Below are 20140 nucleotides of genomic sequence, written 5' to 3'. Positions count from 1 at the left end.
TTCCCCTCCCGCCAGAAGTCGCCTGAATGAACGTTTGGCTTCCTTGAACGCGACTTGGAAGTTGCCTCCATTTCCAAGACAAAAGCATGCAGCACTGAGCCCCAGCGGCAACCAAAGCGGCAAACAATGACTTGACTCCGTCTGAGGAGTGTTTAAAAAGTGAGAGCAGGCGGCGCTGAAAGCGAGGCAAATTAGTGAGTCGAGCAGAGTTGAAGAGATGTGAAAAGTTCTTAATTTGCTTTGATAATGAGACGAGACAATGCGACCAATCCTGCAAAGCCCAGTCCAATTAATATGAGTGTGAAAAGATTGTTCTAATATCTCCCCCTGCGGCTCTCTGGCTTCCCGTCCTCCTTTCAGCGACTCTTAGTTATTTTTTCCTGGCTGCATGAGCATTGTGGCAGGGGATGTTATGTTGGGCAGCTGCTTTGTGCCTCTATAATTCCAACACCATGGACGCTGATTCCCTGTGAGGTGAGGTGAAGCAAGAGTAGCCAGGTACAGCAGCAAACCACTGCCATTTGGTAAAATATAATTAGCTTCAAGATTCAAGACCTCTATTGTCATTGTGCGAGCGCCAGAAAACTTGTGGTTAAATTTGAGTCTCTTGGTCTACGCACAGAGGAAGAAATAGAAAAAAAAATGCATCCAAGTTATTTTTAGGCTTTGTTTTTTAATTAGAGGTAGAAGGTGTGTCAGCGTCCAATGGTGAGACATCTCACTGCATTTGGTGTTCATCCCCGTTTCCTGATATCAGTCTGATCTGGCGCCTCTCTTACACCAGCCGTGATGCCACAATGACTGAACTCTGGGAAATATGGTTCTGCCCTTTACTTTAGCATAAATACTTATCAATTGATGGAAACGTTTCAAACTGATTTTTATTCTACTAAAAACATGTTTTAAGTATTTTAAAAATCCATTGCGCCGCACGCTGAGCGGTTTAAATTCTTCTCATTGGGGTTTTAAGTCCAATTCGCACGCATCCACGTTGTACACGACGCTGGACAACTTGCTCCATTGTTTCTTATTTTCCGACTTCTGTGCTACGCCATTCATTTTGTGCGCCGAGGCTCTGGGGAGTCAGACAAAATGCAGGTTTTCCCTTCCGCTTCAACCGGGCTTTTTCATTTTAGCCATGGCCAGTGTACAGGAGTGAAAAAAATCAAATAAAAATAATGTAGGCAGCTGCAGCAATAGCGGTTTCAAGCCATCTCAGTTTTGAGACAACTGCAGCAGCAGCCAATCAGGCGCCTTCCTGAGATCCAGCGTTGAAACGCTAAGAACCAGCAGGCGACGCCACACTTGTTTGCTGTCATTAGCCTCCACTGCAGCTGGAGGTGTCAGCAGCTTGATGCCGACATGAGTTGATTGCCAGTCTGCTGCCGAGTCTGTCTGTCAATTAACTCCCATTACACACACACGCAGACACCAGGCGGCGTGCACATGACGACACAACACCGAATCGCACGATGCGAAGCGAGTGCGGACCCTCCTGAATAAGTACAGCTCCACTGCTATTGTGCTTGTCACTATTTCAAGGTGAACGTGGATAAATTTAAAGGCAATTAGGCACACGTGTCCCTTTCCGTTGAGCATGGCGAAACAATCTGCACATTTATTAGTCTGTCAGCAGCCCGCCATCCGCCGTATTCAGGGTTAACAGGCACTGCGCCGGTAAAATGGCTTGGTTAACAGGTCCTCATGGCACGAGGCGAGCCGGGAGCAGGAGGAAAAAGGAGAGGAGGGAAAAAAGGAAAGGGAGGTTTTGAGAGAGAGGGTGAGAGTGTAAAAAATGAACAGATTTGGTGCCTGTGATTGAGGATAATGGTTCGCTGCCCTGCTGACTCCGCTGTGCAAAGCTAACAGCGAGAGAGGCAGCGGCGGGGGAGGGAAAGAGGGAGGTGGGGGCAAAAAAAAAAAAAAAAGATGGGGTGCTGAAGTGGCTAAGAGAGATGGAGAAAAGGAGGGGATCATTTATGAAATAGCAGCGGGATGCCAGAGACGGATAAAGAACATGGCGAGGACGGGGACAAAGAGGAGTGAAGGGAGTTGAGGCTGAGATTGAAACAAGTGGGTGAGACGAAATCACACTGGAGGCTGGAAGGAGTGATTAGAATAAGAAGGAGGGAGAAAGTTGGATTCTCTCATGCGTGTGTTTCTCAGCGAAAATACTACATTGGCAAAAAAGAAAGTATCAAAGTATTTTAGAGTGCATGCACTGGTCTTCAAGTAAGACTCAATGAAATACATATATGTATATATATATATATATATATATATATATATATATATATATATATATATATATATATATATATATATATATATATATATATATATATGTATATATATGTATATATATATATATGTATATATATGTATATATATATATATATATATATGTATATATATGTATATATATATATATATATATGTATATATATGTATATATATATATATATATATATATATATATATATATATATGTATATGTATATATATATATATGTATATATATATATATATATATGTATATGTATATATATATATATATATGTATATATATATATATGTATATATGTATATGTATATATATATATATATATATATGTATATATATATATATGTATATATATATATGTATATATATGTATATATATGTATATATATATATGTATATGTATATATATGTATATATATGTATATATGTATATATTTCTATACTCTGTGCACTGATACCTCTCTCACATTCAGGTTGGTGGCTGTGCTGCGCTGAGATCACCTCTCGACTGCCTGGTTCTCATCCCTTTTGAATGTGTGGAAGGTTCAACAAGGTACGACTCTTAGTTAGGCACGTTTAGAGTGTAACTTTGGCTCCTGGCTGCAAACAGAGGGCTTAGTTAGTTAGTTGACCTCAGCAGATCTATCGCGTTATGCAGCGGATTTGTTGTGGGAGGCGGCATCACTAGGATCCAGGATGAGAAATAGATTTCAGAAAAACGGATGGACCTTTAAAAAAAAAAAAAACCCGTCAGTGTTTTTTCACACCAGTGACAACTTGCATGGACTGATCTACGAGTGTGGAGGTTGAGCACTGGCCTCCAGGTGTTGGTCCACACCCTCCCTCCTCCCAACGCTGATCTATTGGTCCTCAGGGTTAAATTACAGCTGGTTGCTTTAATACAGTCTGCAGCATAAATCAGTTAAATGGCTTCCACCAACATCATCACGCAGCACTGCCACAGAAGCATGACCACTGTTGTTTCCTGTTGTTTGTCTTCAATGAGGCCAAACAACAAGACTATGAAATGCTGAAAATGACACATAATTACCCTCTCTTAATTTCTTCTCAAGTCTGGCTACAGCCTCGGCGCCACTAAACAACTGGGAAACAATGCTTCAGACAGCTAAATATAGCCCATATGATGGGCTGCATTAATCAGAGATTTGGGTCTAAACTGTGAAGCAAATATAAATATTTCAGAGGTTCCCACAGACCTGTGGTGTTCTGTTTGCATATTCTAAAATAGGGAAGAATAAAATGGGTGTGGGGGGGGGGGGGGTTCACAACGCTTGCCGAGTTAATTAGATTACAATGTACGTTTCTCTGTGCGTGTGCGCGCGCCCATCTGCATGTACGCCCATGCGATTGTGTTAATAATTAGATTACATTGGCCTCTGAGATGGCACCGTTCGCTACCGAATCGTAAACACGCCACAAATTAAAATTCTCTTTAAGAGGCTGCCAAGAAAATTAGCATGGAGAGGAAAGGAAGGCACGCGCAGTCAACCACGACTGTCTCCCCTCTCCGCGGCACTGTTCTCTATTCATGGCCATGCCTGAGCGCTTTCTGCAAACTTCTGCAACACCTTGTCGTCTCATTTACTGGCCCACTGTCTCTCCTTTAACTTTTTCTCTTCCTGAACCTTGGATAAAGACAGTGAAACTCCAAGCTAAGAAGTTTATTGTGTGTGTGTGTGTGTGTGTGCGCGCGCGCATGTTGCATTGTGATGAGAGTACAACAAACAGCGTTGATGTGAAACTCCAGTATAGCAGGTAAAAATCCATCTTTCAACTGAAATGAATCAAAAACAGTTATTTTTGTCATCCTTATTTATGGACAAAAGTGCTTAAATTTGAGGGGTTTTTTCCATTTAATTCATACATATAATAAAGGGGAGGTTTAAATTAAGTTTCTTTGTGATGCAGGGGACAAAAATAAAGAACTAAATCTCGAGTCACGTCAACCGCCAGCTTCCAAACGCTGATCGAGGGACACCAAACACACACGCACACGCACGCACACACACACACACACACACAATCCGGACATGGTCACAGCCACTGCTTTCACTTGTGCTATGACTAAAATATGAAGAGAAGCAGCTGAAGAAGCCGTGCGATCTGCTTTATTGGAATTCAGATCTGAGAGGGAAAACAAAACCTCACTCAGGAGCCACACAGGGTGAGATTATCCCCGTCAGAAAAAAAAAAAAAAAAAAAGTGTGATGGGACCCCCCCCCCCCACCACCACCAGCACCTCCTCCACCAAAATAAAAAAAGAGCAAAATCTCAGAACGCACGACACGGCCCTTCGCTTCCGTCGCGCACGCGACTCTCTGTCGCCCTAACGAGGTGACAATTGTGTCATTAAGGGTGTAATGAGCTGCCTGCTGAAGCCACCATCTGCAACTATCTCACTCCGACGCCCACCAGCCCGTCGCCGCTGCGAATGTTGGAACAGCTTGTGCCACATGTTGTTTCCTGCTTCCCTCCGCCTCAAAAAACATGAGAGAAAAAAGGGAAAGAGAAAGAAAGGGGGCGGGGAGGGGGAGGATGTAGCATGCTGCAGTTTTGCAATGGGTTGTGTGTGTGTGTGTGGGCAGGGAGGAGGGGGGGTGGGGCAGTGGGGGGTGGGACTACGCATGCACGTTGTGTCCTGACACGCTGGGCTGCAGCCGCTTGCTTCCCTCCCAGCAGCAGATGATCCGCCACTAATTTGCACTTTAGGCAAGATAGCAGCGCAGCAAATTGGTTATAAATTGTTAATACGCTCTGATGTATTAACATAGCATTACCACTCAGCCATTAACCCTTGGCTTTGTGTGTGTGTGTGTGTGTGTGTGTGTGTGTGTGTGTGTGTGTGTGTGTGTGTGTGTGTGTGTGTGTGTGTGTGTGTGTGTGTGTGTGTGTGTGTGTGTGTGTGTGTGTGTCTTGCTTCCTGTTTTAAACCCGGTGCTAATTGGCTGCTGCTGCTGACTGGAGGTGACTCCACTCAGAGCTCCGGGGGAAAAAAAAAAGGGTCCAGGTCTCTCCTCCCTCGCCCGCATTTGCGTCTGCTTCCGCTCTGAAGTCGCAGAGCAATCCGACGAGCAGCCAGTGGTTTTCTTTCCCTTCCTGCGTCAGTCCCTTCCTCCCGCCGTTCCTAGTGCGCAAGTGTTGCCACCGCGACAGGCGCTTTTTTTAATTTCGCCAAGCGAGGGGAGGCACGTCTCTGTCTTTTGTTTCCCCTTCTTCTCCTTTGTGTCTCTTTGCCCGCGACCGTCCCTGGTGGCGGAAACACAGTGATTGTGTTCTGAGGAAGCCCCCCCACCCAACTCCCGTCAAAGGAACGAGGACGGACGCTCGTAAACGTCGAGCGTCGTATTTCATTCTAACGCGTCTCACACCATCGGCTTCTTTGGCCCGCACGTGTGACTTATGCTCACCGTTGTTGATGTGGCGAAGGCGTCGTCTGCCCGATCTGGATAAACGAGCCGCTGTCTGTGTGAAAGGCTGGGTGAGGAGCAGCAGCGTGGGGATTTCCCCCATCCTCAGTGTCGTGAACTTCAACATTGTGTGAGAAGATAGTCAGAGGTCGAGAACTCTGCCATGCAGGGCTTTATTTTGGGTTTTATTCCTTTTGGACAGTGATGAATGGCGTTTGGCCCCTTAAAGTCCTTCACACAGCTTCTCATTCGTCCACTCCAGCTCACACACTATTGGGCGGCTGTAGCCTTGCACGGTGCAGCAAGGCCCACTGGGAGCAATTTCGGGTTCAGTGTCTTGCCCAAGGGCAGCTGGAGATCCTTGGGTCATTGGAGGACCAGGCGCTCAAGTGACCCAGGCTGACTTTTTAGACCTGTTGTTGAGATTCTACTCAACAATCCTTCCGAGGGGTTGCGTGACTGTTGCACTCTCCTCAAACGTCTCATGTCCATTCTATTTCCTTGTTGTATGCCAGCTGAGTATCTTGCTCTTAAACACCGTTTTCGACTCTGTGATTTTTTTTTTTCTCTTTAATTTTCGATGATGGAGTTTGCTATGCGTCCTTAGTCCTATCAACCTCTTCGCTGCGTTGACCTTCTGCAACCATTGTGATGTAAGATCTGTATCTCACTCTGATTTCAAGTGGGCCCTCGATCTCAAAGCACGCGCAATTAGGGAAACACAGCGACTGATGAACGATCGATGAGTGAAATTACAGCCTCGCCCTCCATCCTGTTTTTGGCTTCAACGATAAATGGCAGTGGACATGATGGCCTCCAAGATTTCATGTGCACAGAGTGGACCAGTAGGGAGAACTCCTCACACCATCTTGTGGTGTGACGCCAAAACCGATTTCTCGGCTCTATGTTGTGTCGTGATATGAAAAGTAGTTGAATCTAAGGTAAAGAGCTGAAGAGTCCTGGTGTGATACCTGCCAACAGGGCTGATGTCCGGAACAATTGTGTTTCAGTGTGCCTCTCTCACTATAAGGAAGTTACCAATCACCCACCAGTGGACTGGTTAAGATGAGGTGGTGGTGCTGCCCAAAGTTGTCATCAAGTAACGGCGGATTCAGTCTCTACAAAGAAGCACATTAATTGGAGAATATATTTATATATGAAATGAATCACAACACAATGAGGTTTCTATTGATTTCTCTCGCTATAAAGCGGCGGCAGGCAGAGTGAATGTGTTTGATGACGGCAGCATTAATACGACCGATTTGAGCTCTGTTGACAAACAGCACAGCATCGCTCTGTAATCCTCTTTAGCAGATAAGTTCTTAAGACTCTAATGTTTACAGCCCACGTTAGAAGCTGAATGCCGACACAATGCTCAGCCCTCTTGTGTGTTCGCGTAATTACCGCAACGCCTTTGATAAGAGCGGCCTCGCAGCTGCAGACACCTGCATCCTGGCGCCCGGCCGCTCGTCCCCGTGTGTCAGCACTTGCTCGCCAAAGCTGCTCGCTATTCATCAGGACGGATCGTTGCGACCCCGCCTTGCCTCTCATCTCGCCCCTCTCTTCCAAATGAAAGGGAAACCCCGGTGTCTCCCAGGCTGACTGGCAGCAGCGCCAGAGGTGGAAAGATGAGACGAGCCGTTGGAGGCGGAGGAGAGTGTGAGCGTGTGTGTGTGTGTGTGAAAGGGGGGGGGGGCTAGCCGCTAGCGGGAACAAAGCCCAGCCTGCTTTGACTGTAAGTGGTGGAAGAAAAGGAGTTTTTTTTAGCGTTCTGCAGCGCCACTGGTTTTCCTGTTGGGAGCATTGTGGGAGGGGTAGGGTGTAGGGTGTGTGTGTGTGTGTGTGTGTGTGTGTGTGTGTGTGTGTGTGTGTGTGTGTGTGTGTGTGTGTGTGTGTGTGTGTGTGTGTGTGTGTGTGTGTGTGTGTGTGTGTGTGTGTGTGTGTGTGTGGAGGGCTGGGCTGGGCTGGGCTGTTTGGACGCAGCGGGAACTTGATTTGAGACTCTCAGTTGTGGAACCTGACTGAAGGTGTTGAGTCGAGAGGAGAAGCTGAGGAACCAGGAGCTTCTCCAGCACGCAGGATTCAGAGCCGCAACTTTGCTGGATGCTCATTAGATAATTGACATTTGCACTTTGCGGTCGGACTCATTTTCTTAATTCTGTATTTCATTTTTTTTACACACACTTGCACGCAATTGCAACAGTTGACTCGAGGTATCGCATTTGCTCAGCCAACAGGAGAAGAAGGTGGTGGCGACTCCATTGAGTGATGATGGGAGTCAATTCATCTTTTTGAAAACTATGATTGTTTTATTTGTGCTTAGGAGGAAAGGCAGAGGGGGATGGAAATAGTTTTGTTTTTTGTTGAAGAAAATCACATTACAGTTGTGTCTGTGCAGCAGATATTCCATATTTGCTTAAGGCAGTTTGTATAATTCACTTTAGACCCACCGGGGGAGATATTAAAGAACTTTGTGGCAGATTTTCATTTTAGGAGGGAAAAAAAAAAAATGCAAAAACACTCGTTCATTTGATAAATGAAAGATTTTCTTAATAAGAGCGATAATATTTTTCGGTTAGATACAAATCTGTGCGTGTCGCCTCAGGAGATGCTGTAACAACTGTCGGCTGCAATGAGTGTATAAATTCTCTACTTCCTCCTCCCCCATAATCCCTAATTTATACATAAAACGCGCTCCATGATGTGTGTTGTGATAAAGCTGCTGAAGCAAAAAGCAACAAAGCTAAAGATTTTTTTTTTTTTTCTCACATCTCTCTTTTCTTTGTCGTTTTTGATTGAATTGTTTTGGAGCAGGATTTTTTTTTTTTCTGAGTTTTTTTCTTAATTAACTAGATTTAACGGACACATTCTTGTAAACAGATTGCAAAAAGCCAATTAAGTAAAAGCTTGTTGTTTATTTGTGTTGTGACGAGGACGACAAAGGGGAAACTTGACGGTAGGGAGAGGAGACATTGAGAAACATTCGAAGGAGGTAAAATGACATTGGGGTTATTTGATCGAGTTAAGAAACACAAGAAACGATAAGATCGTTTAGCTCAGACCACGCAGCCCGTTAAATTAACCCACACAACTTTGGAAAAACTTGCAGGGCCCTAAATTGAGTGTAAAGTAGCAGTTCTACAGAAAAGTGTGTTAAAATAAAAATAAATCTTTCTTTGACTGTGTCTCAGGTATGCACAAGGTTTTATTGGTTGTCAGAGCAGGGACTGTTTGTGCCCCTCGCAGACAGAAATATCTCCAAAAACAAACAGACTGGAAATCTAAAAACTCCGAGAGGAAGTCTATTTGTGTCCTGGACATCCTTGATAGATGGAACACTAGCCAAAAATTCTATTAATCTAAACCAAAATAAGCATAAACACTCAGCGGGGGATTGAGTGATTTGGGCTTTAATGCAGCCCGCAGAGTATTTACAGTGGTGTTCTGCAAGGATTAGTTGTGTGAGAGGATTAGTGATGCTGCATTACTGCTGTTTTATTTAACTAACAACAGCCAAAGACTAAAAATAAAAGCCTCTTAACCACATTTAGTCAACATGAGAGGCCAGCACGGACGTTGAGAGAAAACATGTTTGTTTCCTCTTTACAAACCTTGCATTGGAGGAGCTCGGCGTGTACACACACACACACACACACACACACACACACACACTCACTATGAATAAACACGCTCTCGCACTTTCAATTTATTGTAGTTAATCTATAATCTAGTAATCTGCTGAAAGTTGTCCGGCGCAGCATATGCAGCGCGAGGAGAGACTGTGTCATATCTGTTAAGGCGATGATGTCGGTGAGAGTGCAGCATATGCAGATACGGGCAGGATCAACAGAGCAGGAAATTCGCAGAGAGAGGAGAGGATTAATGCAGGAGACGGGCGAGAGGAGCGCTGCCACTGCGAGGATGCCAGATTTGCAGCGGCAGCAGCATATCGCTCCCTCTCCCTCTCCCTCTCCCTCTCTCTAACCGCCCCCCGCCCATCCCTGCCACCTCCCCTCCCCCCTCCCCTCCTCCCCCCTTGCATCAGCATTGATCACAGTACATCAGTGAAGTAAAGAGCAGCCCATCAATCAGCTGCGAAGGCCCGCAGCTGCTGCTGGAAAGAATACTTAAGCTGCAGTAAGTCAGTCATTCATTCACTGACGCACTTCCTCACGCTCACAACTCAGGGCGCTCGCACGCCGAGAGTCGGCTGGAGGACCCGGAACTGCTCTGCCGACTTGGAGCGTTCCAAGCTGCGTGTCTTCAGCCACTCTTCCCAAACTGGAGGCCGTTTTCGGCCGATACAGGACAGTTGGCCAGACAGCCGTTGCATTGAGACGATCACTCTCACTCTCAAGGACGACTTGGAGTCACCAATTCATTCAAAGTGTTGAAAGAAAGACAGAAGAAAAAAACCTGTGCAGGTTTTGCAGGAAAACCAGCAAAACTCCACACGGAAAAGCGGGAGATTCTAAAACAAAGCCGTGACCTTCTTGCTGTGAGGTGACTGTTGCTCATTGTGACACCTCTTATTCTCAAAGATACCGATCTCATTTAATCTACAAACACAAGCGTGGCCTTTTGATAAGAGTTATAAAAAAAAAAAAATGAATAAAATGGAATCTGCATCAGCATGTGTAGGATTGCTCAGATAAGATAAGAAGTGCAGCACAACAAGCAGTGATTTACTGTAGGAGTTCCTGCCTTAAAGTGTGTGTGTGTGTGTGTGTGTGTGGGGGGGGTGTTTTGATCCAGGAAAGTTGGAATTCACATGATCACCCGCAGCATTCTCTCAGGTTCGAGAGAGAGAGACTCACGTTTCTGCGACACCACCAGAGAGAATCTGCTGTGGACTTACTTGGCAGAACATTTGGATGTTACATACCTGAGGAACCTGTGCTCGTTTCCTGAACTCAAGCCAATCCTGCTCGGGGGCCACATCCAGCTGTGGTTGTTATTGGATTGTTAAATTATCTAATTTTCACGGCTTTGTTTGATTATCCGCAAAAAACAGCCAGACACCTCCTGCACGCTGATATTGTCCGTGTCTGTGCCTGCCTGCCTGCCACACCGCCGCTCATCCATCATTCCTGCAAGAGCGAAACAACAAGACTCGGCTCAAAATTCTTCCTGCTCGCATGTACACAGTTCCTGCATAGAATAAATATGTTCCCTTCATTATTCACATAGCTTTAAGCCCGACAGCTCTACAGGGAAAATGTTTGAGAGAAAAAAAAAAGAAGAGAATACTTAACTACCTCGCATCACCCCCGGAACCACAAACACAAAGAAAAGAAAGGAAGAACTGCTAAAGAGAAATGTCATTGTTGGATTATTATAAAGAGTGTGAAGAATCTAATCCACACGGCCATGAAAACTAAAGCTTTGACTCCATCACTCGCCTCTGCTAAAAGCATCTATCTTTCTATCTATCTGTCTATCTGTCTATCTGTCTATCTGTCTGTCTGTCTTAATTACAATTAATTATCTTAATTGCAAAATACAATGTGTCCCACTTGTTGACTTATTTGTAATGTAATTGTTCTATATTCTTATATTTCTTTACTACTGGTCTGTATTCCTCGACAGTTTGCCGCGTAGGGCTTCCATTAGTCAGTAACTTTCAATTGTCAAAGACGGCCGCCCTGGTCGTCCTGCGCTCTCACAAAGAAAAGTATGTGTTGATGATACATATTTCAACACGTCTCTCCTCAACTTGCTGTGATCCAGACATGCGAGAGCGACTGTCGAGTCAATGTCACTTTTTCAGACGCGGATTCGAGCCGACGCAGAATTGGAAATGGAAATGCGAGAGTCACAGGGACGGACATGAATACCCAGGGCGACTGTTGCGCAAACAAATGGGAACAAAAGCAGTGCACTGCCCACCAAGAAAACATTCCTGGAGGACAAATTGGAAATTGAATCATAAACTATAAAGAGCCAAGGTTGAGTTCAGCGGCGAGAAAAGAGAAGAGGGAAGGAAAGAAAAGGAGGGGGAAAAAAAGAAACGGCTGCATTAAATAAAAGTTCACTCCTCTTCTGGCCCTGCAGAAATTCACGCTGTGCTACCTGATTGAAATTTCCTGCTTTAATAGCTGTGAAATAAAGTAAAAGTTGGGCGGCGGAGCAGGGAGGGAATAAGAATCGGAGGGAAGAACTGAGGAGGGAAGAAGCTGCAGAGTGTCGGCAAAGAGTCTGCTGGACGTTGGATTTTATCGGGGAGAGAATTACATGTAATAACTGCAATCAAAGCTAATTGGGCATTACCATTTCTATTTTTTTTCTTACACTCGTCTCCCATGAGGCCTCTCGCACCAAAGTTAATTTGCACATCTGTTAAAGGCCTCGGTTCCAAACAGCAGCTGAGCCGGAGGAGTCGGCAGTGTGTAGTCCTGCAGGGACCGACCCGGCTGGGTCACAGTGGGGTCGGCTGCCCAGCTAACGGCTAACGATAGGCGCTAATGAATTCGATAGAAAAAGAGCCAGCGACCATCTCAGCGTGCTGCTGCAGGACACTTTCCATTCACGGCAATTAGGGCGAAACACAGTCGGACATCGACACTCTGCCATTAACTGGCGGTCTCGCTTGAGGTGTTTGGGTGGGTGAGGATTTTTAGTGTGTTTGTTTATTTGTTCGTCTCTCTAAAGGCGGGGCAGCTCTTCATTTGAGAACAAGACATTTTCAACTGAAGTGACAGCGCCCGTGGTCGATGCTCTTCTAATGCTCATTCCACCACTTGAGCCTGGGCTGCTGATATCTCCACCTCTGGCCAGTCTCGGACTCATCTGTGTTGCCTTTTTGCAAGATGAAGTTTATCCGTGAACTGAACCTTCAGAGACACGTTTCATTATTATTATTATTATTATTATTATTATTAGCCCGTAAGTCAACATCTATAACGTAAAATTGCCAGGGAAAATGCTTCCATGGCAGTAGTTCCAGACAGTTTTGTTGATATTACATTGTCAACATTAAGTTAAACTGGTAGTTTGGGTTAATTCGAATATCAGCCTCGCACGTTTAGATGGGACCTCTTAAAACAGGGGTCGGCAACCTGCGGCTCTGCAGTTGCTCCCTCTAGCTTTAGAAAAAATATAAACTACAACCGTAATAACATGGAAATACATTTTAGACATTTTTATGGCCTTTTTAAATTTTTTTTTAATTTTTTTTTTTAACCGAGCATGTTAAGAAAAGCGTTTGGAAAAAAAGAGATTCTACAAAGCCTCCAAAAGTCTCTGCATGCGCACACGGAAACGCTGGACAGTACCTACGCCAGGCCTTATGTGGCGCTGTGGGTTCACTCCCTGAAGGCGGAAGAAGAGAACCATCTGGAGCGCGGTATAGTTACAGAAGTAGCAGCTCCACAGCTAAGAACGCCGTCTTTGCGTCGCTTCCACAAGGGTTTTTGGCGCTAACGATACGCAGGCACACCAACGCTCAGGAAGGCACCTGACGAGTCAGGAGCACAAATCTGGCAACCCTGCCGCAGTTTGCGAGCTAGACGGTCGGATATCGTAACGTCGTTGCGAACGTTGAGGACGTTTCATTCCCAACGGAATACTTTCTTTTTATTGCGACACGTGCGTTGGCTTTCTCACCTAACTCTATCGATATAGAGGTATATGGCAGAAGTATGGAATGGAAACACTTTTTTTTCCCGCATGTATGCATCACCGGACGAGACATGTGGGGGTCACATGACCAGTTCACTTCGAGTGAAAATGCCGCGATGTGTTTGGACGGAGGAGGAGACAGAATATTTTTTATTTTTTTACAAGTAATCAAAGAGAAAAATATAAAAACCATTCTTGACATTGATCATTCATTCATTCATCTTCTATACCCGCTTATTCCTATTCAGGGTCACGGGGGTCTGCTGGAGCCTCTCCCAGCTGACTGCAAACAAAAAAACAAAAAACAAACTTAATTCCCGCGTGACGAGATTTTGCGAGAATTGCGACGTACGCGCTTCACACCATTCAATGGAAACACCTGCAAATCGCAATTGTAATCGAAATTTTTAGAACTATCGCTTGGGAATGCAATGGAAACGCAGCAAGCGTTGATGACACATGGCAGGATGGGGATGGGAAGGCAAACATACGACATCTCGCCGCGGTCGGCGTGAGTGCAAACAAACAAGACGAGAGCTTCCGCTGATCACAGCGAGGCCGCAAAATATGTACAGATTGATGGGGGGGAAGAAAAAAAAAGATGAGAGAAATAAGAAAAAAAAAAAGGCAACATACACGGGCAAAGTGGGCCATGACGTCCTCAGGCGGTGCGCTCTGCCAGTTAGTGGTTTCGGGGGCGCCAGCAGTTGTCACGTAATCAAAAGGGCCAGAAAGCCAAAAATAAATAAATAAATAAATCCTCTGATGCGAAACTCGCACCATGTAAATGGGGCGCAATCAGGGTGCAGCCGTGGCGGAAGAGCACAGGCTGCGGCAAAAAACATAAAACAAAAATAAAATTGTGATAAATTTGCAAATAAATGAATGTTTGCTGCACATTTTTCTCGCACATGCCTGGTGGCGAGCAGCCTCACGTCCTCACTGCTTCCATTGTTCCATCTTTGTTCTGAGCCAGCTCTTGGGGCTCGGGTCATGAATCACTCTGCCTCTCAGCACCTCGCTGTCCGCCGTCACCTTCCCTTTTATAGATATTTATTTCCTGCACTTGGTGGGAAATATCTTTTTTTTTTTTTTTCTTAGAAAAAGAAGCAAACTGCCTGGGCTTCAAATGTTCAAAGTATGTGCAGCCTGCCCAGTGCCACATGGGGGAAAATAAGAACAATTTCTTCCTCTTTACACCAGCCAAGGGATTCCCTTCTAAATGGAAGGAAAGTTTTCCTGCTGCGTATGTGGACAAAAGGTCAGCGACTGTGGGGACTTTTATCAAATCCACTCCCGGCGCCTTAATAACCGCAACACCACGGATCAAACAACACAACACATGCGTTGCCAAGGACACGCTGATGGACGAAGGTCACAATATGCTAATTTACACTGTTCTTTGGGAATTTGTCGAGACTGAATCAAGCCGAAGAGGGAAAGCAAGCAGAGTCGCAGGCAGCTGCAGCCGCGCAAGATGAACAAATGGACAGCCCATAATTAACACGGCGCTGTGTGTGTTTCTTGCAGCGGCGTCGACCACGGCCTGTCACACACTTCCTTTGACTAGACTTCAGCGCTGCTTCTGTTTATGTGTAAATTTAAACCTTTTCCACCGACTGACTCGATGTGACGTGATCCGTCCATTCCAAATCCACATTCAATGCGTTCATCTGCACAGGATGAATAAACTATTTTGTATTTGATGTCAGTCTGGCTTCCAGGTCTTGTGACATTCAAACCCAGCGCAGCACATATGACTGAGGCGAAGCAGTAAAGCCTTTTTATTCAAGGATCGAGGCCCTTGTTGTTGTTGTTGTTGTTCTTCTCTAAGTGGCTCCCAATCCTTTTTTGACCCAGTGACTCCAAACACGTTTGGTAGTGGAGTCCTCCCACTGGGCAAATGTGATAGTTTCTGTTACTGTTCTAACTGCATCCCAGTTGTTTTTGTTTTTGCCTGTGCACCTATGGATGGATGACAGTTACGTTACGTTAACGTTATGATGGTGAGGAAGATGAGAAGATTTGTTTTAATACAAAGTGAAATTTGTTTGATTTTTATTTTCGTGTATTTTTTTGGAAAACTTCCCCCCCCCCCCTTAGCATCATACTGTTTTAAATTGGATTGCACTGCACATTTCTGCATGTCTACAAAGAAAGACCTAAATTCCGCTCCCATATCACACAGCTTGGTGACTGTCCTCCATGAAGGCACAAGCAAAAAACCCACAAAAACAAATAGATCCTCCTGCCTGTGGTGCAATTAGCCTCTTCGTCCCAAACATAAGTGCACTGAAGGTGAATCACGCTCGCGAGAATGTTTGGATGTTTGTCTGCATTAAATATTACGCATTTCATGTTTTGTCTTGTATTTTTTTTTTTTTTTTTATATCTTGGCTTGAATTTTTCACAAGCCATATGGAGCCAAGCTGAGGACCAGTGGCGGAGAGCAGCGGCCTCTAAAGAGGGCAGACAGCCTGTCTCCGCACATAACCGTGCACAGCCTTTTTGAGTGTGCATGCATGTAGGTGTGTGTGTGTGTGTGTGTGTGTGTGTGTCGCAGATGTTTGTGCGCATCTTCCTGCATTTACTGGAGGCTTGTTTTGCATGCCCGACTGAATGACTGTTAGAGAGAGAGAGAGAGAGAGAGAGAGAGAGAGAGAGAGAGAGAGAGAGAGAGAGAGAGACTTAGCACGTGTGGCTAAGGCCTTTCAAAGCCACTTAAATTCTTAGCGCCCCCTAATGGGCCAGGATGCATGGTGATTGCGGCGACTGGAATGGGGATCAATGACTCGACAGCTTGTGGCCAAGTGATGGGCGAAGTCAGCGCTCCGCCTTCACCTCCCAGCTGGCCCGCTCAGACGGGAATGTTTGCGAAAGCCACGCAGGCGTCGACGTTGTCTCGCATGTAAGATCTCTTCAGCAAAAGGAAATCCATGGGCCGCTAAAGGCGCTGAGGCCTGCGGTTATCAGCATAAACCCTGCAGCTTCCTGTTAACGGGAGTGTCTCTATTGTGTGGAAGAAAAGAGAGGCATACGTGGATCTCTTTTTTTTAATGAATAGGGTTAAATTAAAGTGATAGTTTTGCCAATTTGGTGGTAATGTGGTTCCAAAAGTGTCTCAGGCAGGGTGCATTCACAGCAGGCCTGCTTGGTTTGTTTGCTCAGGAGGCCTTGTTCATTGGGGAGGGTCTACATTTGCAAAAAAAAAACCACTTAAATGTCCACAAATTCACTGCTATGCTTCTTCTCCCTCCTTTTTGAATAGGTCACTTATTTTCAATCATCATTTATTTATCATTTAAAAATAAAAAAAAAATAAATATATACGAATGAATCTCACTAGAACGCCATCAGGATAAAAAACAAATGAGAAAGTATTCCTCAGTGTGTATGACCATACAGGATGTGACATCATAAAATAGTCTCTCTGACTAGACACAGGTGTACTGATGATCTAGTCCGATACCAAAAATCAATAAATAGTAAATAGACAAATGGATACTCAGTAACTCTAAACTGAGTAACGATTAAAGCTATTAAGCAGAAAAACATGAGAAGTATAGCAAACTGCCCTGCATCAACTGGAGGTTCCTTATGTTCCTCAGGTTCAGTGTTGGTTGGCCTGACAACAGGAGCATGAGGGAAAACTGGGAGCCGCTGGATATTGCGACCGGTCCAGTCGTATCAAGTCCAGCGGGCCGACCTGAGTGTCTTCACACACACCAGGCTTCTCCAAGCGGAAGCTCTCCTCCAGCCTCCAAGTGTTGACTGTCAAAAGGAACTAGCGCGTGTTCCCCATCAGCCTGTGTCTGCCCACGATCCTTTGCTCCTCGGCAGATCTAGAGGAGCGAACACGCCGGCTCTGGGAGAACCGAGTGACAAAGCGTGTGGAATTGCAGACGCTCCAGCGGCTTTTAAATGTGACGCGTGGAAGCGTCTCGGTTTCATCGTGTCAGGAAAAGATGAAAAGGAGGAAAAACAAAAACCGACACTGCCGGATGAGAACTGATACACACCTTTGGCAATTTATTCTAAAGTTCCAATACAAGTGCACCTTTTGCTTTTCATTTGACTCTTGAGAAAAACATTTTACACCGCTGCAATATGTTCTCAATGTTAGCCAGCCGGACCATTGCACACTGTTGGTTGGCTATTTTCTTTCCTGCTGGATGCCGGGAGGATGACTCCTCCTGAGGTGGAGTCTGAGGGCTCCGTTGTGAACCTCAACTGCTGAACCTCCTGCAATGTAAGATAACACCCGGGGAACAATCGCAAACAGAGTTACGATCAATGTCCTTTCTGTTGAAGAGTGAGGGCAGGAGGTGCAACCTTTGTTGCTTTTATCATCATCTCCCAGTTTGCGGCTCATTTCCAGAAGCTCTCTTCTGGCCTGATGCTGCTGCAGAGGAGACAAATGGGTGGATTTCTTTACAGTATAATACTGTGTCATAATATACTGGCCAAAGAGGAGGCACGTTTGTGCAGCTTCTGTCATGCATGCATAAAATCAGATTTGATTTTTATTTATTTTTGCTCGCCTGTGAGTGCACGTGTGTGTGCAGCGCCGGCAGTAACAGCAGCTCCAGGGTGACAACCTTGCAGTGACCCTGGTGATTGTATTCACTAATTATCTGTTTCTGGGCTGTTCTTCCACACTCAGACAGCCCGCAACTGGATAACGCTTTAATTCCCTGATTACAACTTAGTCCACAATCAATCACCCATTAGCCGGAGCACACGTCCACTCTCTCTCTCTCTCTCTCTCTCTCTCTCTCTCTCTCTCTCTCTCTCTCTCACACACACACACACGCACACACACACCTTCATACCACCCTGCCTTGCTAAAATGCAAACACTTACCACCCAAACTGTTCTTTTTTCTTTCTTTCTTTCTTTCGTGGCACTATAATGAAATTATCATTAGAAACGTCACATTTAAAAAAAAAAAATGAGAATGAATGTCGTAAAATTTTCTATTCATTTGTTCAAAAGGGTCGTTTTAATATTTATTGTTTTGGCACGCTTGAGCATTCAAAGGCAGCGGAGTGATGCTGGAGAGCATCTGGCCCTTTGTCCATTGCTTTTCATCATTCCTGTGTTTATGAAAATGTTTGTCCTTGCCTTTGGAAGAATGGCTGGCAGCCAAAGCAGGGCAATGTCAGCCCAACGCACAAAGAGGGGAAAAAATACCAAAAAAATACCAAAAAATGCAAATATCGTCTCTTCCTCTCTCTCTCATACATGCACACACAAACACGTGCGCGCACACACGGATGCACACACGCACGCACGCACCCACCCACAGCACCCAGTTGTTTTTTGTTTTTTTTAAATGACTGCAGATAGTAGACAATTCCACCAAAGACTAATCAATCATTGTTTCCCTCACACTAATCTACTAATGGAACATCAGCAGGAGATGAATGTCTAGACATGGAGCACACCGAGGCCTGTAGCATCTCTTTGGTGTCAGTGATATCAGACTGTGGCAGCAACAACAACGATAAACACCGGACTGAGATTTCGAAAGCTGCTGCGAGACGCCACCGAGCTCTTCAATCAGCCCTATTCGACTCTCACATATATTTATTTACACCTCTCATCATGGAGCTGTACAAGTATCACAAATACACGCTCACCGGGGGGCCACTTTATCAGGCAAAATGTAAAACAGAAAGCCGATCGGCCAATCACACGACAGCAGCTCAGCAGTTCAGACACTTAGACGAGTTGTTGAAGAACTGTTAACACCAGAACAGGAAGGAAATCAATATTAAAAGATTATTATTATTATTAGTAGTAGTAGTATTATTATTAGTAGTAGTAGTGGTGCTTAATTACCCCCCACATGAGGCTCTTGTTGTGCTGACACTGACGCACCTTCACTTGAGGAGCCTAAATCGTGCTGATAACTAAGCCACTTGGCCCAGGAGGTGCCAGCGGTTCTGACCCAAGAGGCCTCTCTGCTCGCGACCGTCTGGACAATGTGTCGGTCAGTCGGTCAGTCGGTCCTGCCCACACACCGACACATTGTTGAAAAGCTCCCTGAACTGAGGAGACCTCTCTGCCTGGATTACCGGTGCTTCTCTCGTGTTTATTAAAGGCTTTGTTTAATGCGTGTGTGCGTGTGTGCGTGTGTGTGCGTGTTCTTGGCAGGTGGTCTTCATGCAACTCGCCGCTCATTCAGCCTCCGCATTCCCTCAGGTGGCGCGGCGGCAGCGTCCTGCTTGCTCCGACTCTCCAGCGTTTGAAAAGAAATTGGCTGCACACGCCGCCCGCAGCTTACAACTCTGTCTCTCTCTCACACACACACACACACACACACACACACACACACACACACACACACACACACACACACACACACAAACACAAATACACATCCACCTACCTGTGTGGCTCCTGTGTGCGTGTGTGAGGGAGGCCAGACAGAGGGACAGCAGTAGACTCCACACACCTACTCCACAAATGCAAGGACCCCGATCTCGCATTCTGTGAAAAAGGAAAGTAAAAACAAAAAACAAAAAACAAACGTCATGTTTAAGGCAAATACATTCTTAAAAGCTTATATAAAAGCAAACATAAAACTAAATGTATTAAGTGAGAGCAGAGCTGCACTCCCACTCGCTCACAGATGCAGCGCAGTGCATCTCCACTTTTTTCTCTCTCTGTCTTTTTCTTCAGCCATTACACAACTTCATGATAAATGATGCATCCGACACCCTGCCGAGCTTGCACACGTCTACTGTCGCTCACATTGACTCTGTTGACGCATGCAGGCCTTAAAAATGGCAGACTTTGCTTA

At 45.3% G+C, this 20140-nt stretch overlaps 1 protein-coding gene across 1 annotated transcript in view; it reads right to left on the bottom strand.

Moving 5' to 3' along the window:
• The window catches only part of LOC142898746 (chemokine-like protein TAFA-2), a 28359-nt gene extending 8533 nt beyond the window's left edge, over positions 1–19826 (bottom strand). Inside the window, exon 1 of the mRNA XM_076041918.1 lies at positions 19727–19826. Coding sequence (XP_075898033.1) covers positions 19727–19826 — 100 coding nt within the window. The remainder of the gene's footprint in view (positions 1–19726) is intronic.
• Between the last annotated feature and the right edge of the window lie 314 nt (positions 19827–20140).

This window comes from Nelusetta ayraudi, unplaced genomic scaffold, assembly GCF_046127955.1.
Source record: "Nelusetta ayraudi isolate G7.1 ecotype Tasmania unplaced genomic scaffold, CSIRO-AGI_Nayr_v1 ptg000070l, whole genome shotgun sequence".
Lineage (NCBI taxonomy): Eukaryota > Metazoa > Chordata > Actinopteri > Tetraodontiformes > Monacanthidae > Nelusetta > Nelusetta ayraudi.
This window is presented reverse-complemented; position numbering and strand designations above follow the sequence as displayed.